The sequence below is a fragment of the Anopheles coustani genome, chromosome 2 (assembly GCF_943734705.1).
Source record: "Anopheles coustani chromosome 2, idAnoCousDA_361_x.2, whole genome shotgun sequence".
Taxonomy (NCBI): domain Eukaryota; kingdom Metazoa; phylum Arthropoda; class Insecta; order Diptera; family Culicidae; genus Anopheles; species Anopheles coustani.
Genome location: NC_071289.1, coordinates 11,749,645 through 11,770,096, shown reverse-complemented (window position 1 = coordinate 11,770,096; position 20,452 = coordinate 11,749,645). Strand labels below are relative to the sequence as shown.

The 20,452-nt window shown below is 45.3% G+C and overlaps 1 protein-coding gene across 1 annotated transcript in view; it reads left to right on the top strand.

Annotated features, from left to right (window-relative positions):
• LOC131263468 (protein artichoke) overlaps positions 1-16,171 on the top strand; it is a 54,439-nt gene extending 38,268 nt beyond the window's left edge. Inside the window, exons 3-5 of the mRNA XM_058265669.1 lie at positions 8,587-8,697; positions 9,264-12,528; positions 15,822-16,171. Coding sequence (XP_058121652.1) covers positions 8,587-8,697; positions 9,264-12,528; positions 15,822-16,016 — 3,571 coding nt within the window. The 3' untranslated portion in view covers positions 16,017-16,171. The remainder of the gene's footprint in view (positions 1-8,586; positions 8,698-9,263; positions 12,529-15,821) is intronic.
• Positions 16,172-20,452: the final 4,281 nt, after the last annotated feature.

Sequence of the window (20,452 nt, the reverse complement as noted above, 5' to 3'; positions counted from 1 at the left end):
GCCTTTTTGGCCTCGTTCAGTTGCCATGAAAATAGGAATCACGTCGTGTGATTGAGTCACACACTCCACGTGTAAGGCTCGCAGAACGACATTGGGCGAACTTTTCCAAACTAGACGACCTCCGCTTCGAGGAGAGGGCATGCTCAAGCTCGGTATGACTCCGATGGCCCAGAACCCATGGCCCAGAACGAACGGGAAAAACCTCGTATAAATCTTATCTCCGCGAGGCAATCGAAGTTTCTTTTCAATTGTAAAGCAATAAAGATGTACAATCTCTGATTTCTCTGCACAAGTCCCGACCACAATGGGGGCCGGCACAATGGGCGGGTAGTGTGGTGCGGTGGGCATGATGAACTTTTTCCGTTGTTATGGGTCCTGCGCCTCCCGTGTGCCGTGCCTCCCTTTGGGCCAGGCCCATTTTTGCAGCGAGAAATAGAAGTTTGAGAACGTACCAAAGCCATCCCCCCGAAAAGGAAAGCCAAAGCCGAAAAAGAGAATGCATTTTTCCCGCACGGTCCGTTGCCTTCGTTCGACTGTGCAGCTCCATTTTCGATTCACTTTTACCCGCATTTTTTTTTCCTTTGGCCCTTGCCATTTTTGTATCCATTCATTGGAATGGTCTGACGCAGTTAGCGTCACTCGAGTGAATCGAAACGAAATTGTAGCCGAACCATCGTCAGACGGCAACGGAAAAAGGAAGCACGCAAGGATCGCATCAGCTAGCTAGCAAGGCTCAGTGACGATAGGATACGGAGTCTGAATTTGCCGGGAACGAAGAAGAAAGAAACCACTTCGGAAACACAAATAACGGAAAGAGTAAATCAAGGAACACCCGGAGCCCATGGCAAAGAGAGAGGAAGGCTTTTGGCAAGAGGAGGAAAAATCCTGCAGAAAAACAAGGTCTCAGGGCGGTCGAAAAGTTCCCGATAACATCTTCGAAGTGCAAGGCCTTTGTGTGGCCGATGCTCTTCAGATGAGTGTGTGTGCGTGTGTGTGCGCATACAACAAATTCTGTCGAATGAGTTCTGTAGAAGGTCCCGCACCCGTCCCTTCCCCGGTCTGACCTCGACTGCACCGATGCCTTTTACGAATGCCAAAAAGTTTGACCTCAAACCTCGCACGTCGCAAACCCATTCCACCAACTGTTTCCAACTGGCCATGTGGAAGAAAAACAATAGTATTCGAACTTCTCTACAAGCTGCAAACGAACGATAGAGTTGACGGCCAAGAGGGAGGGACGGGTCGTAATATGCGATTAGGTACATGCGAAGCTCAAGTGCTAGGTCAAGAGCTAAAGTTTTCCCGGCACGCCCTGGAAGGGACACTGCACCATCGAGGTGCATTTCCGGTTTCAGTAGGGCACATCAGGAAGTCATCTCGTCCAGACATCTTGCCGGAAATTGAATGTAAAATGCAGATGAGCGGAGAGATTAAATATTTACAGCGAGTGAGTGTAGTTCCGGGCCGGAACGTTTTCCTCCCGACGGTTGTCCAAATTGATTACCAGAGCCATTCTTTTCGAAACCGAGAACGGAGGCAATATGGTTGGGTTTATTGTTTCGTCGAAGGGAAATGTTAGTTTAATTAAAAATCAATCTTCAATGAAAAGCAAAGGCTTGTTTTTCAATGAAAAGTATGTTGACTTGGAATTAGAAAAGTTTTTACATAGATTAGATCATCAGATAAATATTTATAAACTTCCAGAGCTGAAATGTTAAGAATTTAAAATCAGTATTCTTGTTAAACATATACGAATTATGAAGAATCTGTGTTAAGTTTCTGAACTTAATTTTAGAACGAAAAGAAAAAGTGTATCATAAGGGTTTCAAATTCAAAAACAAATATAAAGAAAGTACCTTTAAAGATTTTAAATAATCCAAGAAAAAAATTTACAAAAGAAAATTGCGGTAAAGGGGAAAACTGAAAATTTGAAAATTGATTCGAGACCGTCCTTTATCTAATTTTAGATAAAAAAAAGGTTCATTTTTTCTAAGGGTTCTTGTTCTTGAATGCCAGATAAACTTTAATATTCAGCCCCAACCAGCTGTTCTACTTTTTTACTTTCGATTCACAGAAATACTCTTCATCGGTCGAACGATCAATACACCGCTCAACATCACGAGCCCTGTTTGTCACACTTTCCGTCCTCATCTTCCATTTTTTCCGCTTTTCCACCCATCCTGCATCCCTTCCGGCGCCAACTGATTTAGAACCATTTTTCGGTTTATTTCAATTTGACGGTCGTCTATTGTCAATTTACAACCGCTCTTAGCCCTTTTATGCCGCTCATACATACATACGGTCATAACCACCGATCCGCACAGTTGCCGAGGGAATGTTTGAGGTATGCATACATCAACAAGGCTGGCGTACGACGCGACCCGCGATTCAAGGCAGCGTAAAGCCGTCCCGGAGCACACCAGAAACTATGCCAAGGCGGAAAGCAACGACCGGAATGCGGCCAGCTTTCGGGATCACTTTTTGTTATTTCCATTTCTAACCGATCCCGAGCCGGGTACCCGATAGACGGACAAATCGGTGCCCTATCGGTGTGGATCCTTCGACGTTTGTGGGTGGGCCACCGTTTTGTACATCGTTCATAGGCGACCGGGGGACCGGTGGTGCGCATTTCTTAAACTATGCCGGTTCGGTTGCGGCGTACCGGAAAAGCGCCGATCACCATAACCGTAACATCAACCATAGTTGATCTTACGATGGGGATAGGAGAGGATGGGGCGAAGAGGGAGGCCAATTTGGAAAGCCACCAGCAGGATTCCCGGGGCCGGATATCAAATAAAGGAGATTTAAAATACAATTTAAATTTGCATAAAAACCATGAATAGATATGATGGCATATATTATGCGGTGCTTTCTTTCTCCATCCGTACGAGAACCCGCACAGACACAAGAATGTCCACGCCGGCGATGAATACCACTCCTGGTAAGGCATACGTGTGAATAGCATACATTCACACATACACACAAGGACTGAATATATCTCTCTCCTTCACTCTCAGTTGTGACACAATTTCCAACTCTTTCGAGACTGTCATGACGAAGCGACCGAAGCCAGTTCTTTATCATCCGGGCGGAAAATATGCCCTGCGAAAAAGGACATGCGACAGAAGCGCTCTGTTTTTCCGCCAGCTTCCACGACGCGACGACAACGACCGGCTGGTCCGTGGCAAGTGCGATGATGGGTTTTGGGTTGGCACATTTCTTACATCTCCCCACCTCCTCCGGGTTCGACAGCTCACGGAGAAGGCTCACTTTTCCCGTTCGGATCCGTTGATCCGATCGTTCATCGTCCGATGCATTCCGGACGCGGCGGACGGAACGGTGCGGGGTGCTGCATTTCCATTACAAGAATGCAAACCGATGAAAATGCCAATGGAAAGTGCAGCATGCAGCATGGAAGAGACGATCTCGGGTGATTCTCGGGAGACGCCAAACTCCGGAAAGATGACGCGACGGATGAGGCAAAAGCCAAACCATTTGTAGTGGATATTCGCACTTTGCCACCGGGCTTTCATTCCCTTCCAACTTTCCTTTCCACTCCCCGTTTCCTTGGCCCCCACCCCATGAAGGAGTGGTGACGATGGAAAATGGTGAAAGATCGAACGTTACCCAGCGTAAGGGAGTTTTGGCGTAAAAGCGGCATTGTCTGGTCTTGGTGCCGCAACTGTAAGCTTCCGGTTGGAGGAAAATGACGCATCGTTTCGCCCCGTTCCGTTTGCGAAGCACGGCATCGCTTTTGGCAGCTTAACGAGCGTCGCCATGATTGTCGGGTGTCACTTTGCCCAGATTGCTCGGGACGGGTTGAGCAGGCGACATTGCCGCCCGAAAGGAATCAGCAAGAATTAAAACCGATTTAGCGGGTCGAAAACGGCGCACGGTGGTTCGATTGTGGCATCGGTCGATAAATTAGACCGGGCTCGTCGGGGCACGTTCAGTTTCCTTCGGAGCATGCTATCCGGATCCGGTTGTCGCAAACGGCATCGACGATGGGGCAACACTTGCAAATGATTTATGTCACACACGCCGGGAATTAAGCATACAGCACTCCGGAGAATCCGTTTTTCGAGGCCATTGAAAGCGGAGGTGAATGAAATCTGCCTCGGATTTCCTTTGATTGCGTCACGGAGGAACAATTAAGGGCGGGGATTTTTTTTTTGTTGCTGCGTGAGACACGATCGGAAAGGGTATTAAGTTGATTTTTTCGGCAAAAAGAAGATGTTTTCTCCGATATTATTTTATTCCCTTGCAAAAGAATTAAACAAACAGATTAAATTCATTCATCTAAAATAAAAATTACCCCAAGTGTATAATTTATTTAAAAACGACACGATAAACAACTGTGTTTTCTGCAAAATTTACTCACAACAATACTCTTGTGCAGTAATACAGACGAACAAAATAATTAAACAAACAAAAAACAAGCACAAACACACCACTGCACCGGAATTGCAACGTACTGAAACGATCGGAATGGCATGTTTGCCGAATGGAAAATTTATTACCAAATCCATTCTTGTGTTGCCAGATCCGCTGGAACACGACACTGCGGCAGAAGTGGGCCTCTTGTTGCACTGGTAAAACATTTCCTGTGTTATGTTTGCCCAAAACTCGTTGTAAAATATTAATAATTCACCCAACCGAAGCGGCTGAGCAGGGTAACATCCCATTTAGGCATTGTCAGTCGTCGTCCGTTCATTGGTACCGGTTGGAATTACGATTCCATTTCGAGTCATTTCTCTCTCCTCCTAAAGGGTGGTAATAAAAAAGAGATGGTATAAACTAATGACGCGTCCTGGAATCTGTCTGTCGAGGGCAGTGGTTCTTCTGAAAGCTACCTCCAGCGTCTATCTACTATTCGTAGAAGAGCAATCGTTTCCTGGGATAAAATACGGTACGACAAACAGCATCGAACGAGAGGTCGGTGACAGAATAAACCGAACCATCGACCAGATGGAAGTTTTCTGCGAATGTTGTTGCAGTTTTCCGACAACTGCGCATAACGTGTGCATGGATCGTGCTCCCCTAGAGATGTAGGAAGTTTGTAAACAATTATTAATGGCGAGATAACCAGAATCGTATAGAACCTACTTAATGAAAAGTAAAAAAAAAGCTGTGAAACAATAATCACGAAACATAATATGTTACTATGTTCTGATACTGTTGTAAGGAGCTTACTTTAATAAGTTTATGGTAGATAATCAGGTTGGGGAACAATCTTGTTACAACTATAAGACTTCATCGCTTCCTGATAACTTCCTTCGTGGAACAAACAAACTTAGAATATTGGTGAAAATCCATACAGAAGCTAAGATGAAATTCAAGATGATTATTCAATTTATATTTTAATGTTGGCTGCAAGTAGATTCTTCAGCGTGCAGACCTACAATCTTTATTAAGTTTAGTTATATTGCACCAAGAAAAAAAATGATACTCCAAATGATATTTTTTCCAAAATAAAATAAAAACCGCTAATAAAAATAATAAAAAATTCCCTACAGATTTTAAAGTCTCTGTACCTAGCATGTAATAACTGTCTTTCAAAATCTCAACCAGCAGTTCGTGAGGTCGATTTTTTGACGTTTGATACACACCCGGTTGACAGAAATTGACATTGTTGCTGGTACTATGTAGTTCCAGCAAGAGTCCCAGCAATCTGCCATGGAAAACTTGCTGGTACTACATGACAGCTGCAAAAAATTTGAATTTTTGTCAACCGGGCATGTTTTAGTCCCAACCACAATTCACCATCTAAAACGCCGAAACCATTTCGATATTCTCTCCAATTTCGGTAAAAATAAACCAACCCGTTAAATCCATGCTGGATTACTGCCCAGCCTTCATTGTACTTAGTTTGTTCGCAAAGGAACTCAAAAGGTTCGGTGTTCTCCCCAATTTGGATTGTGTAAATCCCAGAGACGTTGAGCGCTTGACGACGTGACTAAACTGGATGCATTTCTTCGCTTGTTTTAACACTTTGTTCCTGAAAAAAGGAGCCATTAGTCAGAATAACATTTATTCACCTTCGAGCAAAATGTTTTCCACGATTGTATCACTCACCTCAGTTGAACGCGCCTTTCTTCGCATACCTTCCTTTGAAACATCTTGTAACGCATCTATCTTTGCCTCGAATCTAGAGTCAATTGCTTTCCTCCGTTTCTTCTCATGTTCCCTGTTGTTTGCCAGCTTCTCCTGTATCTTTACACACAGCTATTTTGAAGCTTTTTCACTTGTCTGGAAATAATAATCATTTGTTTAGGTAATTATATTCACCGTATTTATTGTTTACAGTACACTTGCCTCTACAGTTTCCTCTGTTTGTTGCAGTCTGTTATGCAAACAATCTATACTTTTGATGCGTTGTTTTTATAACATTGTAGCTTTAGCCACTGTAAGCTGGGCTGAATAAACAGCAACAAACCACAGGAGCACGTAAATGGCCATTGCTTTAGAACAGCTCTTTTACACTTGATCACAAACACGCTATTGAAACGAAGGTTTGAAGACGTCTAGCGTTCGCGTGAATGCGTTTTTCTTCCAACATTCGTTCTGAGCTATGTTACCACCAATAGCGATTAAAAATAGCCAGCAAGCATGTTGGTAATAGCTTGGTCATATAGTCTGATTGTTGATTTATTTAAACATCCGTTCATGTGAGCTCGATTTGTTTTTTTTTTTTGGTTTATTACGGAAGTATTCTCGAAGGTCCTTCAACGGATGGCGATCCTTTGCATAAATTGAACCGAATTGAAATTGAATTATAAATTTGAAATACTTGATCGCTAGGACCACCCTGTAGAACTAACATTAAGCTGTGCCAGCAACTGAGTCCAGCGCTTGCGCTGATACAATGTATGTGTAATGCTGAACGTTATCACGAACAGTCGTTTTCGGCTGAGTGTTTGACTAGACGAACGTTCTTGATTGTGTTTTCTTGGCAAGATTTATGTTTGTCATTTTTTATTTTTTGCATCATCGCAACAACACAAAATGCGTTCCATTCACTGCCCTTTTCACTCTAGATGATAATGAAAAATGTGTCATGTTCGTTTGTTTAAAGTATAGTTGCCTTGAAACTCTATGAAACCAGGTTTAGACCAGTTATATTCGGTAGTTATTTGTCATGAATCAGTAACCACTTAATGTTTAGAAGCATTCCAATGAAACTATTTCCTTTGAGAAAGGACATGGAATTCAATCGATGGATTAAAATAAATAATTTTTGTGTAAGAGATGAATCCTAGGTCAACCCGAGTGGGTGAAAGATTTATTGGGTGGAAATTGATTGAAAATTTGCCTCTTTGTTTCTTTTAGCATAATGTAAAGAGAAATAAGAAGACGCACAATCTAAAAATTGTCAGACAAAAGTCTAATTTGAACTTATGTTGTAACTGTAAGTAATTTTTCAGTGCAGTTTTTGCAGCATATTATCAAACTCACAGATTGGTTGTGTATAACTGATTGACTCATGATTGACTGGAAAATAAGAGAAATCTTGATTCAGTGTGCATGGTGCTTAAAGAAATGTTCCACATTGCCTCAGAAAGCCACAGGGCTTCAACGCTGACGACTGATTTTACAGGCTCCGGAAATGCTTAACTGCTTTACCGGAACGAAACAACGACAGACGGACAAATAAAGCAGTAAATCCCCTGGTCTTGACTCGTCTCTTTCGACTGACATTCGTTCTGTGTTCGTTCGAGTTCCGGGCGAATCCTTCTTCCCGTTTCAATCGGAGCTGAATAGTGTTCGCTGTTCGCTCTACAAAGCATCCCATCACCTCGGGCGGCCCGAGACCTATGCCGGGAGGAAACTGATCTAGGATGGGATTGTACTTTCCGTCTTGTCATCGTGCACGTTCCGTCGGCGATGCGTCTCATCCCGTCGGAGCTAACGATTGAATTAGCTTCGTCTTCTTATCAAGCCCAAAGCATCGACGTGCTCATCGGAATCGACAACATTCCGGTACAACAACCCGAGCGGGCGGTTACTGGTCAAGCTGGAGATTTTGATGACAATAGGGATGGAAGAAAACACAGGGAAACCGACAGCAGTTAAGCTGTCCGGAGAACATATTTGACGTCGGGACGAGTAAATCGGCCCATCGGCCAGCATTCGGGCCGATACATACATTCAAATAAATGAATTGGGAAAATTTGATTCCGTCCGGCAGGAAAAACAATTTCCAATTTAGCAATTTTTATCTCTCCCATCTGCAAAACCAAAAACCGGACGCCGGTGTTGACTCGCCGGCACATCAGGTCGGTTGTTCGTCCACTCCGGGCTCAAGATTGAACGCTGACAACGGCCACTCGCATCTGTTCCGATCGATTGTAGCCCGAAGGACGAAATGCAAATATCCACCGATGAGTTTATTTTCATGGCGTTTGTCGGCGGGCTTTTAGGATGGGGTCCGCTTTTTCTTCGTTTTACTTTTCGATCCTTCGGGGGATTGTATCCCCGCGTTTTTATATCTTCCAATGCATCCAATCTCCAGCTCTGAACCAACAATCTACCTTTTTTTTTGCAACTCCTAACATCCCTCTCACTTTCTCTACCATCATTCCACAGCTTCATGCAGCACTCGCTCGTGTCACTGGATCTGTCGGACAATCAGTTACAGGGGCTGCCGCTGGATTCGCTGAAAAACGTCCACACCCTAAGCCGATTAGTGGCTCAGAGGTAAGTAAGCCGGACTTCATCAGGGAGTGGAAAAAATAACCGCTTTAGTCCGAACGCGGTCGAATTCTGCTGCCAAGGATCTCACGGCCGGTTTTCGATGAGACTTGCAAATCAACTCACAAATCTGCAACGGTTCTGTGGGTGGGAAAATGGAAAATATTTGCGTTCGCACTGGTGACTGCAGTTGCCGGAAGGCTAACTGGTTAATCTTGCGCCGTCGCAAATTGGTTTCCTTCAAATGAGCTGATCTTTGAAATCCACGAAACCATTTGAAAACTAAAAATGACGACACTTCAAGAGATATGTTGAAGCTGATCAAAAACCATTGTAGATAAAAACATTGATTATATATAGATTTACATTAAAAGTAAAACTTTGATTGCTAGAATTTGATGAAAAAGTCAATATGCAAACAAACTGTTTCAATCCAACAAACACATGTCTTTTGAATCTTTTTTAAAATACTCAAACATACGAGTGTTTTTGTTGTCATTTATTCCTCTTACAGCATTCATTTAAACTGGATTCATTTACATTAACATGAATCATTTTGTTTTTATTCGTAGGAATAACATCCACCACCTTGATGGCAACTGGGGCGGGTTGGCGGACTCGCTCCGCAGTCTGCATATTTCCGGCAACTCTATATCGGAGGTAACCTTCTACACGCACGACGAGAAGCGTCTGAATCATACGACACCGAACTCGCAGGCATCGATAATCAATGCCAAGCAATTTTCGCAGTATCCCACCACAACCGGGCTGCAGCTGGCGAGCGGAAACGCCGGTCAACAGCAGCAACTGGGTAGCAAACCGTTTGCAAAGTTAAAAAAGCTTGTCTGGCTTGATATTAGTTCCAACCGGATCGCTCACATCAGCCCAAACACGTTCCCCAAGTCGCTGGTAACGATAGATCTATCGAAGAACATCCTAACGCAGTTTCCGACCGCGTTCTTGGAGCACCTGCACGATCTGCGCGTCCTATCGTTAAAGGACAATCTGATCACGAAGTTGGGTGGAGGTCCGGAACCATCCGGTACGGTTCGGATACGGTTGGAAAAACTAGACCTCAGTCTGAACCTTATCGAGGAATTGCCAGCCCAACTGTTTAATGGCAGCGTAAGGATAAAGGCTATTAACTTCGATAAGAACTTCATCCGCCAGCTACCGGCCGATTGCTTCCAGGGTCTGAACATCGTGCACATGGTGCTGGCGTTCAATTTCATCGAAAACATCGACGAGGAAGCTTTCGCCACCCTCGACAGCAGCCTCGAGTATCTCGATCTGGAGCGCAACCGGTTGACGGCCGTTCCGAGTGCCATCGGAACCCTCAGCCGGCTGCGCTACCTGTACCTCACGTCGAACGAGCTGGCTTCCATCCCGGAACAATCGCAAAACCTGCTGCCCGTAACACTGAAGGTGTTGTCGCTGAGCGGTAACAACTTTACCGCCATTCCCGTCGACGGGTTGGCCAACTGCACCGAGCTTTCCTATCTCAATATGGGGTATAACAAAATCTCTGACATCGAGGAGAACGCGTTTGCCGGATGGGGTTCGAATCTGCAGACGCTGCTGCTGAGGAATAATAAACTTACCAGTCTTAACTACGGTGCGTTCAATGGGCTGGACACAATCAAGGAGATCAGTCTCAGCTTCAACGACATTCACTACGTCCATCCGAATGCGTTCGATAACGTGTCTAGCACACTGAAGATCCTCGAGCTGTCGTTCGGTATTTACCGCGAGGAATATCCAGGTGATGCACTCGCCGTCCTCACGGAACTGATGTGGCTTGGATTGGATAACAACAACCTCAAAACGCTACCCGACGGAGCTTTATCCACGCTCGGACAGCTAACGTACGTCAATCTGGCCTTCAACCGCATCGTAGCGATTCCGCGATCGCTTTTCCGCTCGGATGTACACCGGAACCTGGTGGAAATAGACCTTTCTTTCAATCAACTGCAGGAACTCCCAAGCGGGACGTTCGATAGTCTGGAGTTGATACAAATCATCAATCTGTCGTCGAACAAAATCAAAGCTATCCAGAAGAACGCATTCCACGACCTGCCATATCTCACCTACTTGGATCTGTCGCACAATGCGCTGCAGAATGTGAGTGAGGGAGCGTTCAGTTTTCTGCCCGGTCTGCTGAGTGTGGATTTGATGCACAACGAGTTGGAAACGCTTTCGCTGAAAGTGTTCCGTCAGGTATCGAACGCCACGACCCCGATGCGGCTCAATATCAGCAACAACGCCATCGAATCGCTAGACGGGGACGTTAATTCTCTGCTGTATGTATATTCGCTCGACGCCAGCCATAATCAGTTGCAGGATACGACCGTCTTTCGGGCGCTTGCATTCTCGTTGCGCATTCTCTACCTTAACTACAACAACTTCTCCAGCCTCGGGCATCACGCGTTCGGTGATCTGCAGATACTGGAGATACTGAATCTGGCACACAACAACATTAGTTCGCTGCGGAGACGAAGCTTCGCCGGACTGGCGAATCTACAGGAGTTTGACCTCAGCTACAACCGGATCGAAGGCTTGCAGGTTGAACAGTTTTCTCCACTGAAGAAATTACGCCTGCTCAAGCTGAACAACAACCGGCTGCGGGCCATTCCTCGGGACACATTCCTGAACACGCGCATCGAGTACCTGGACCTGTCGAACAATCAGTTTGCGATCTGGCCAGCCACCGCGTTCGCCGATATCGGTTTCACGCTGCGCTCGATCCAGTTCGATAACAACATTCTGGAGCTGCTGGAGTCGTACATGTTCACCAGTACGCAGTTCCTACTGGAGCTGAATCTAGCCGGAAATTTGATTAAGCAGATCCCGGAGTACGCATTCGCGAACCTAAACAATCTAACCGTGCTTGATTTGAGCTACAATCAGCTGGCCATGCCGGTAAACTTCCGCGAGCTGTTTATCAACGTTCCGCGGCTAAGAGTGCTGGCTCTCCGATCGACCGGCATCTATCGCCTTCCGTCCCTGGCACTGCCCCAGCTGGCTTCGCTCGACGTCGCCGCTAACAACCTGCAAGAGATCGACTCCCAGGAGGAATTGTACTACCTCCGGGAGCTGCATATCGAGGAGAACAAAATTACTAACCTCTCGAACCTGCTGCGAAACCTGCCACCAGCGTTGCGAGTGCTGGATGTCTCTCGGAATCCCATCCGCAAGATCTCATTCCACGATTTCACGCTCTCCCGGCGACTGGAGGAACTGTTCATCGAAGACATCAAGATCGTCAATCCGGACGTTTTCATCAAGCTGCACAATCTTAAAAAATTACGCATCAGTGCGCAACATAACTTCAGCGAGCTGGTGTCCAAGCTGCGTGGCCTCCAGGAGCTGTACGTCACCATCTACGACGAGCACCTGGGCGATGGCATGTTTACAGCGCGCATGCACTCAAACACGAAGCTCAATGTGGTGGAGATAACCGGCCGCCGGTTGGTGTCAATCTCGAGCAATGCGTTCGAGGGCTTGGCACGCAATCACGACCTGAAGCTACGAATACACAACACCATGGTGAACGACCTGCCACCGGGTGTTTTCTACGCGCTGAAGTACATCCCGCGGCTTAGCATCGACCTATCGGACAATATGCTAGCCGCCCTGGCGCCAGACAGCTTCTACCCCAACGCCAGCTCGTGGGATGCGGTTGGGACGAGGAGCGTTATCGGAGGGCTGGATGTGTCCAACAATCCGCTACAGTGTGAGTGCGGGTTGGTGTGGCTCGGTCACTGGTTGAGGCGGTGGCTTCGGGAGACGGCGCAGGTCAATCTGATACCCAAGGACGAGATGAAGCAGATGATCCGGGTAAGTAAAAGGTTCAAGCATAATTTAAATTATTCAACACCGTTACAATTTGATTCTCTTGCTTGATTTTGGTATTCGTTTTATTTTTCGAGTGATATAAAAAAAACGTGTTTGGTAACATTTTATCAATTATTAATTATTTGTGCAATGTTCTTGAAAAGTATTTATGTTTTTCACTTACATATTTAATCACCACAATATCCTCTCTCTGTGGGAGCACCTTCATATTCGAATAGGTGAAAGGTTAATGAGAATGTAAAATAAAATCTCAACCATGCGCTGACGTTAATGAGTTTCATTGAATGATCGAGAAGAGGAATGCACATTAATGAACTTTAATTGAATTGAGCGCTCATTAATTTACTTGTTGATTAAGCACATTTTTGTGTTATATCATCAATACTTTATGAGCAAATTATGAAACATCTGGTTTCTGTTATCAAATTATCCTTTCAATGTTGGTCTCGTTGTTTTACTCTTGTTGAAGATATTTTATATTTCTCTCAAGCAAAAATCTACCAAAAACAACGATAAATTGAAGGAAAATTCGGTGAAGTGCACATTTTTCATTAACTCCAGACGATGGATGAGTCCATTACGGACAGTTGCTAATACTCCCTACAAGACCGCGATTATCAGTGTTTTTAATTTCCCCGGAACCGGAAGCGTTCGTGTACAAAATCGAACATCTTCAGGAAAAAGTTGTCCGAAAACAAAAGTCTGCCGATAAAAGAAACACAACGCGATAAAACTGTTTGTGGAAGCGACAACGAGACATGATTAATTGCTTCGCCGCTAGCTTTCTTCAATCAGCTGCAGCGACTACGATTCCCAACAAAGCGTCGATATGATGGTCTGTTTCATATTTTTTCCTTCTACTTCCCCCTTCATCATGGTGTTGGGCAGGGCGGAACACCCAAGACTAATATTTATTTCACCAACAGAACGGCTCGAGTACCGTACTTTGTTGCGCCTTCGCTCGGGCGAAGTTTGCGAACGGGCGCTTGGCGGGCTCTCGACAAATGTAAAGCTAATCTGGCGCCAAGCAACACTTTTTTCGCCGTCGCTGTTGCTGTTATGATTATCCCCTCAAAGAGCCGCTGCAGGACGCAACATAAGCACGCCTTTATTCTGGCGTTGATTAATACGAAACGACATTTATAATTTATGCTTCTCGCTTGGCATTATGCTCGCTTTTCTTTACTCCGATCGGACGGCGAAACCGGGTGGGGAACTTTCTTTTCTTACGCTGGTTCATGTTGTTGCAAAGTTTATCCTTCCGCTGGCGTTGATGAGATTGTGGTTGTGTCGGTTTCCCCGGTTGCAGTCGGGCTAGGAAGTAGTTTGTTAATGAAGACGATACCTAACGCTCTCAGAATTGAAGGGGAATTAGTTCAGCAAAGTGCTCGATGTTGTGCAGCATAATTATGAAAGACATTAAATAGCACTTTGCCTTTGATAGAGCTTGCTTTTTGTTGGTCTGTTTCGACGTGATCAACGTATCAATAAGTTTCCAGTTTATTTCTCGTGAATTGAGGAGTATGTCACAAACAGGCGAGGGTGTGTTTTTGGAAAAGATTGTTGATTAAGACGAGATTTTTCTCAAAATGCAAGTATATAGGAGCGTTTTGTGTTCACCCACGCTGAACACTGAACAGAAAATTCACGCTTATTTCGTGTCAACTGATTGGTTTCATCGATCAATACTGAAAACACATCGAAACTCTCACACTCGACTCGCAATAGCCATATTGAAAACAATTTCCATTTCACTGGAAGTTCGTTAAAAGCTCTTTGATGTTCGCAATATCTAAAGTTTTGCAAATAACCAAGCACGTCCTCCGCCTGCGCATGGAGTGGAGCATCATAATTTAATAATTTATCTATCGCTCCTCCGTTACACTTTGGCTCCGATTTGGCTCCGAGGCGAGGGATAAAGGTTCGAGTAACTTCTCAACCCTTCCCGGCCAGCGGCTCCGTTCCGGGAAAACTTTCCAGGATTTCCCAACAGTCAATATGTAAAGCACTTCTGTAAAAATCAAATCAATGCTCAAACCTCGACCCCGGGTGGGAGTGCTGGGACATAAAAAAGAAACTTATCCGGATGAACTTTGTCTAGTCTGCCAGCCTGGAGTTCGCTCTCCCGTTAGCCACGAGAGACTCTCATTGCGTTTCCACACACTGAAACGATGCAAAGGTAGAAACACCGGTAAAACTTGACGATACTTTGACATCGAAACAAACATCAGCACGGTGAGTTTTCCCTAGGCAACCTCTTGCCAGGCTCTTGCACCCCAAAAACCGGTCGGGTTTCGGTGGAAGTGGTGGAAAATTAGTCACATCTTTGGTCACCTTCAAGGAGCATGTTTCTCAGGTTGGACTTTGGGACACACACACACACACACTCGGGGTTTCATCTGCTCGTTCCGTTTTCGCCGGGGGTCGAGTGAGATTGGCCCCAAAAGTATCGTAGCCCAACTTGGCCACCGACAATGCGATGGAAAAGTTTACGCCCATACCATACGCCGACCGAGCGATGCATCTCGACTCTTCCGTCATCCGCTGGGATACCGGACACATTGGGGGCCACGCAGGGCCACCCTGTGGTGAAGTTCCCTTCGGGCTGGCTGGTCGGAGGGGAAAAATGTGAAAGTTTTCCAAGCACACACACACCGAATGACGACAGTGCCGCCGGGAAAAGGTGTACCTTTCTTCGGGCCGTGTTTGTACGCTCGGTGTTTGTTTGCTTTGCTGTTGGGCCAGAATTTCGAGAGCCATGCTGAAAAGTTTACCAAATGGGGGAGCACATTAGCACACTACGCCACTCCATCCCTCTGCCTTTACCGTAGCAAGAGGAAAAGTGCTCGCTAGCTGCATGGGTAAAGCCAAGGGAAAGACACTCCGGTGACTCACCCGAGGAAATGGGGGAAAACGCTAATGTTTGACTCTTTGGTGACTTCTTGCCAAAGTTTTTGACAAAAATTCACTTTTATACCGGCTATTTGTGTTAAAAGACACCCAATTTACCTTGGGTTGAAGTGTTGTCTGGACGGAAAGCTTAGGGAATATCTAAACTCGTACGCCATGATGAAGAGTGGATTGATGTGGGGAGTTTACAAAACGGTACTAATTTATTAAGCCATTTTCATAGAAATCTTCCCATTTGTATCTTTATTTTGTGATAATTTATTTTATGATGATATTAATTATTTCACAATTTGTTTTATCTTTTACCTCCCGTCATTTTAACATTCGAGTAACTAAATTTTCTGTAACATTTGCTACCATTCCAGCGCGCCAAGAAAAGCACTTGCACGGATCCGGTGACTGGCAAGCGATTACCATTCCTGGAGATCTTCCCCGAGGATCTCTTGTGTCACGCGAGCGCCCTGAGTAGTTTAGCGTTAAAGCTACGCTTTCGATTCATGCTAATCTGCCTCAACATCCTGCTAATAGTGCTGCACAAGGCACCGACCTTCACACTGTAATTCCCATCGCATCCCCGTGTTTCCATGCTGAGCCACGCTGGGCATCGACGATCGTGCCAACGCGAAGGTAAGGGGCACTGTTTACGCATCGGTGCGTTACATTGTTCTAGACACGAGAACATAACCCGACCTTTACCAGTGAGCGTTTTTAACTGTCCCATGCTGTGGATCCGGCTGTAAATAGTAGGAAAAGTGTACATTTATGGTAGTCAAGGAGAAAGCCTGTTTTTTTTTTTTTGTAAGAACCACGGTCCAATGATGTGCGTCAAAAAGGGAAAACCTAAAGCCAAAGTAATGCAACACAAGAGATAAGGAAAAGGTTATTAACGTGGCGTTAAGGAACAGAAAACAAGCTAAAGAAAATGTGAGGAAATGGTCAAAGAAGCGTTTAACGCTCGCCAGAATCAGAACAAGCAAGCAATGTCTGAAGAAGATGAAAACGAATGGAAAAACAACACGTGTGAATTCGTTTATTGATTGAGGTCGTATACCACACATGTTTGCATGCATACCGAGTAAGATATTAACGAAAAAAAAACGGAAAAAGAAAAAAGAAATCAAACCCATCCACACCCAACCGGCATTCCATCACGAATCGTAGAAGCTTTAGACTAGCGAAATAAGTTTTTGGGCACCATATTTTGCACTCACCCGCAACCGGGGACAAGCTGGCCGGAGCATGATAGAATAACGAAATGCGGAAAACCCGTACGGTGCGACATGTTTGCTTTGAGAGGGAATTTTATCATTTAGAGTGACAGATCACTACTGTAATGTTTGCAGATTTGGGAACGGTTTTATTTGTCCTTTCGAAACGGGGTAATTTAAATCAGTGAATCGCAGTTTTAATTAAAAATCTTCGACCCTCCCGGTGAACGACCGGGCGCCTCCATTAAACTGCAGAGCAGTGTTTCGCGCGCCGGTATTGACACATGGCGGGGCAGGGAAAAACCAGTTAAAAACACACATTTCACCTATCTGTTCACTGCAGCAAATGATATTATTGAAGTGAAACTGCTCACACTGCAGTTTGCACATCGGTGCACGACGAAAGACCGCTGAAAGCGATTTGATAAAACGACACGTTTTGTGCCCGTCAATCAGATAATAATGATGCCGGAGGCAATGTTCCGACCCCGGTGTTCATTGACGAGCCGTGTGCGAGGGGCGCGAGCGTGTGTGTGTGTCGATCAGGGCGAACAACATAATTATGCAATTTTCAGTCCAATTACGAAAACATACAAACTGACCGTGGCTCCGTTGACGGTGGGCTTCGGTGAGCTGTGGCCCCGTTCCGCCCAATTTCATAAACACACACACACACATGTACACCCACGTACGCGCACCCATTTGGGGGGAACTTCTGAACCTGACGGTTTCGCAACCGTACGCGAGGACGCTGTTGATTGATATTCATAATGATCACACAATTATTATCACAGTGCCCGATTATAATAATGCCAACCGCAGCCTCCTAGCCTGGCCGTGGCTATGATGTTAATTAATTTCACATAACTCCCCAGTACACATTGCAGATCCGTTGCAATGTTCGGCTAAAGTTAAACAGAGTAGAGTATGGAATCCTTCTTTGCGCAACAAATTGCTATTCACTCTCGTCAACAAAAGGGTTAGTTTTTGTTTTAAATTGTTGCTATCAAATTGGTCACATTTTTCCTTGTTTTATCGTAAGATGTTTTTAACTGAACTGATCATTAGATACTCGGCCAAACATGGCTGATATTTATGCATGTGATTGTATTAATGAAATGTTGCCGAACGTATGCGTTGCCATGGAAATGGGCATGGATACGGTGCCCTATTTTTTGCAACAAAGTTTGTTGACAAGGACTGTAAAGTTGTCGCTAAAATAACTTCCGAAAAAAGGAAAAAAAAATGACTCTAGAAGAACCTTACAGATCTTCTTTTACCATTCTTAATGGATCTTTGAAGTATTTTTCCCAAGAGTGTTTTGAACCAGAATAATATATTGTGTCGTAAAGGACTTCTTAAGGAAAGGATCTGTGTTTCATACTTTTTCATATGTTCCATTAATCTCCTGTCAGCTTTTCTTATTCCTTTTAGGAGTTTTAAAATTCACCAAACGGACTACACATCCTGCGGATTGAAACGTGAAGGTTAATTTTGTGTTAAATTCATTCCATCCATTTTAAAATGGTACATTAAACTAAGTAAATTATTTATAACTGGCAAACACACGGGTTTACTTTCAATCTGTTTGCCTTCGCTTCGCTTTATTAGAAGAGACAACGCGTGCACGTTCTGGAAGATTAATCAACGCCACGGCGTTCCGCGAAAAACCGTTCCACGCCAAACCGTGCGTCAATAAACATTTTATCAAGATTGATGAGGTGTTAGCTGGCTACCGCAAATTGTTGCCAAAGACTATTTCTCGACGGTTAAGCCGAAAGGCACACTTGTTGCCGTAGGAAATGGGGTTCAGTTTCCCTACTTTTTGGGCTCTGATGACATTGTCGCGCACACTCACGCCGTTGACATACGCGCTCTAAGCTCTAATTACATAATGACAGTGAAGTAATTTCCTAATATGCCTTAACCGGTCCACACGTACACAGGCTCGGTCGTGTATGTTAAGCGAACGTAATTGAATTTTGGAAATTGATTTTTCCTACCGTGTTGTGTTTTTATTCCGTCGCATGTGCCACCGTGTCACCGTGCGCCTGTTGTATTCATTTTCTTCTCCCGCAAGCTTTGCACATAATCTTTTCATTCCGTTAACTTCATTCCGTGCCCCTTTTCCCACGGGTGTTGGTGGAAAAAACCCGCAAAAACCACAGTATGAGGCCTCGGTGCAGGGGTCGGGAAGATTGTTTTACAGTCGGTGAATAATACCTTCCTATCGTTGCGTTTTCCACGGCTTTCCACGGCGTGTGTGGTTTTTCGCCGGGACGTCGAAACAACGCCACGAAAAAAACATTTTTCGATCCATCAATCAAGCACCCTTCCGCCACAAACTGCGCCACTTGCGGGCACGCGTGTGTTCCTTAAGACGGGAAACCAGCATGCGTGCAACGGGGCCATATACACACACACGCAAGGACCGTCGATACCGACTCCATCCACGTGACATCCGGTCGGTTCGTTGCTGCCAACGGAGAAGTGAAGTATGGAACGGGCAAAAACCGTCGGGCCTCACCGTGCCTAAAATCATGAACCATCATCATTTTTCAACATCCCGCCGGGGCGACTTACGGCACGGAACACAGGGGTACAGCGGTGGAGCGGTTTGGAAAGATTTTACTTTCATTTTCCGCGTTTTCCGAAGCGACCGCCGTCGTTGACAGTTCCCTTTTTTTCTCCGACATCGTTTTCCTTCGTATTTTTATGTGTGTGTGTGTGTGTGTGTGTGTGTATGATTTGTACTACTAATGGAAATAATGCCGGGCGTGCATGGCGTCACATTTCTGATTAATACAAATCACCGACAAATTTCTCAATTGATAAACTTCACGTCTACGTCAGCCGCGGTAACATGCCATCGCGATACGCCATTCATATGGCCGATGTGTATGCGTGTGTGTGTGTTTGTGTGTATATTCTCGGGCGGGACGTGACAATGACAGGTGATGGGTTTCCGGTGGCGTTGAAGGCAACCGTGGCGGAAAAGAATAAAATGGAACATGCATGCATACACGCCGCGCCGCACACATCGGATAAAAATGCCAATAAGAACCGCTTCGCAAGGCGCGAAAAGCGAAAAAAAGGATGTCGCGACATGGGGGAAAAGAAATTGGCTTGCACGGTCCCGGCGTTTTTCCCCCCGTTTTTTCTTTTGTTCTGTCACCCATCCGGACGCGGTGATATGATTTTTGACGTCACTTCATTCGCCTCAGACCGCGTGTGTGCGGATCAATGCATCATTTCGCTTGGCGAATGCGGCCGCACCTTTTGACAGACGTGTCGCGCCGATCACGATGGATCGATCGTGTGTGCCACGCTGAGGGCCGATGCCGGAAAATGAATAACTCACCCGGAGGCGGGGGAAGGCAAATCGTAGTGAATTTTAATCTTTCGATATTTTCCAAAGGACCCCTACATCGAGCAAGGCGTCGCGGGAAACGCTTCCGGTGGTCCATGAAGAAACCGAATCATTCCAAACGAACACCCCAAAGCCATACACCTCTGCGTGCAACCGGGCGTGTGCACACGTGTGGGAAATGTGACAGCGAAGGGAGGGGGGAAAACTAAATTATGCTCTTTTCCCCATTACCATTGTTAGGCGGGAAAATCGTTCGTGCCAATCATTCCTTCACGGAAAGGAGTGCACAATGGCGTGGGATGTGTTATCAGAAGTTGTTCATTTGTATATAAGTGTGATGTGTGCGTGTGTGTGTATTCGTATGGATTTTCCAGTGCGGTTGCGTGCCGTGCGTGCTGGTGTACGCTTTGTTCCAGCC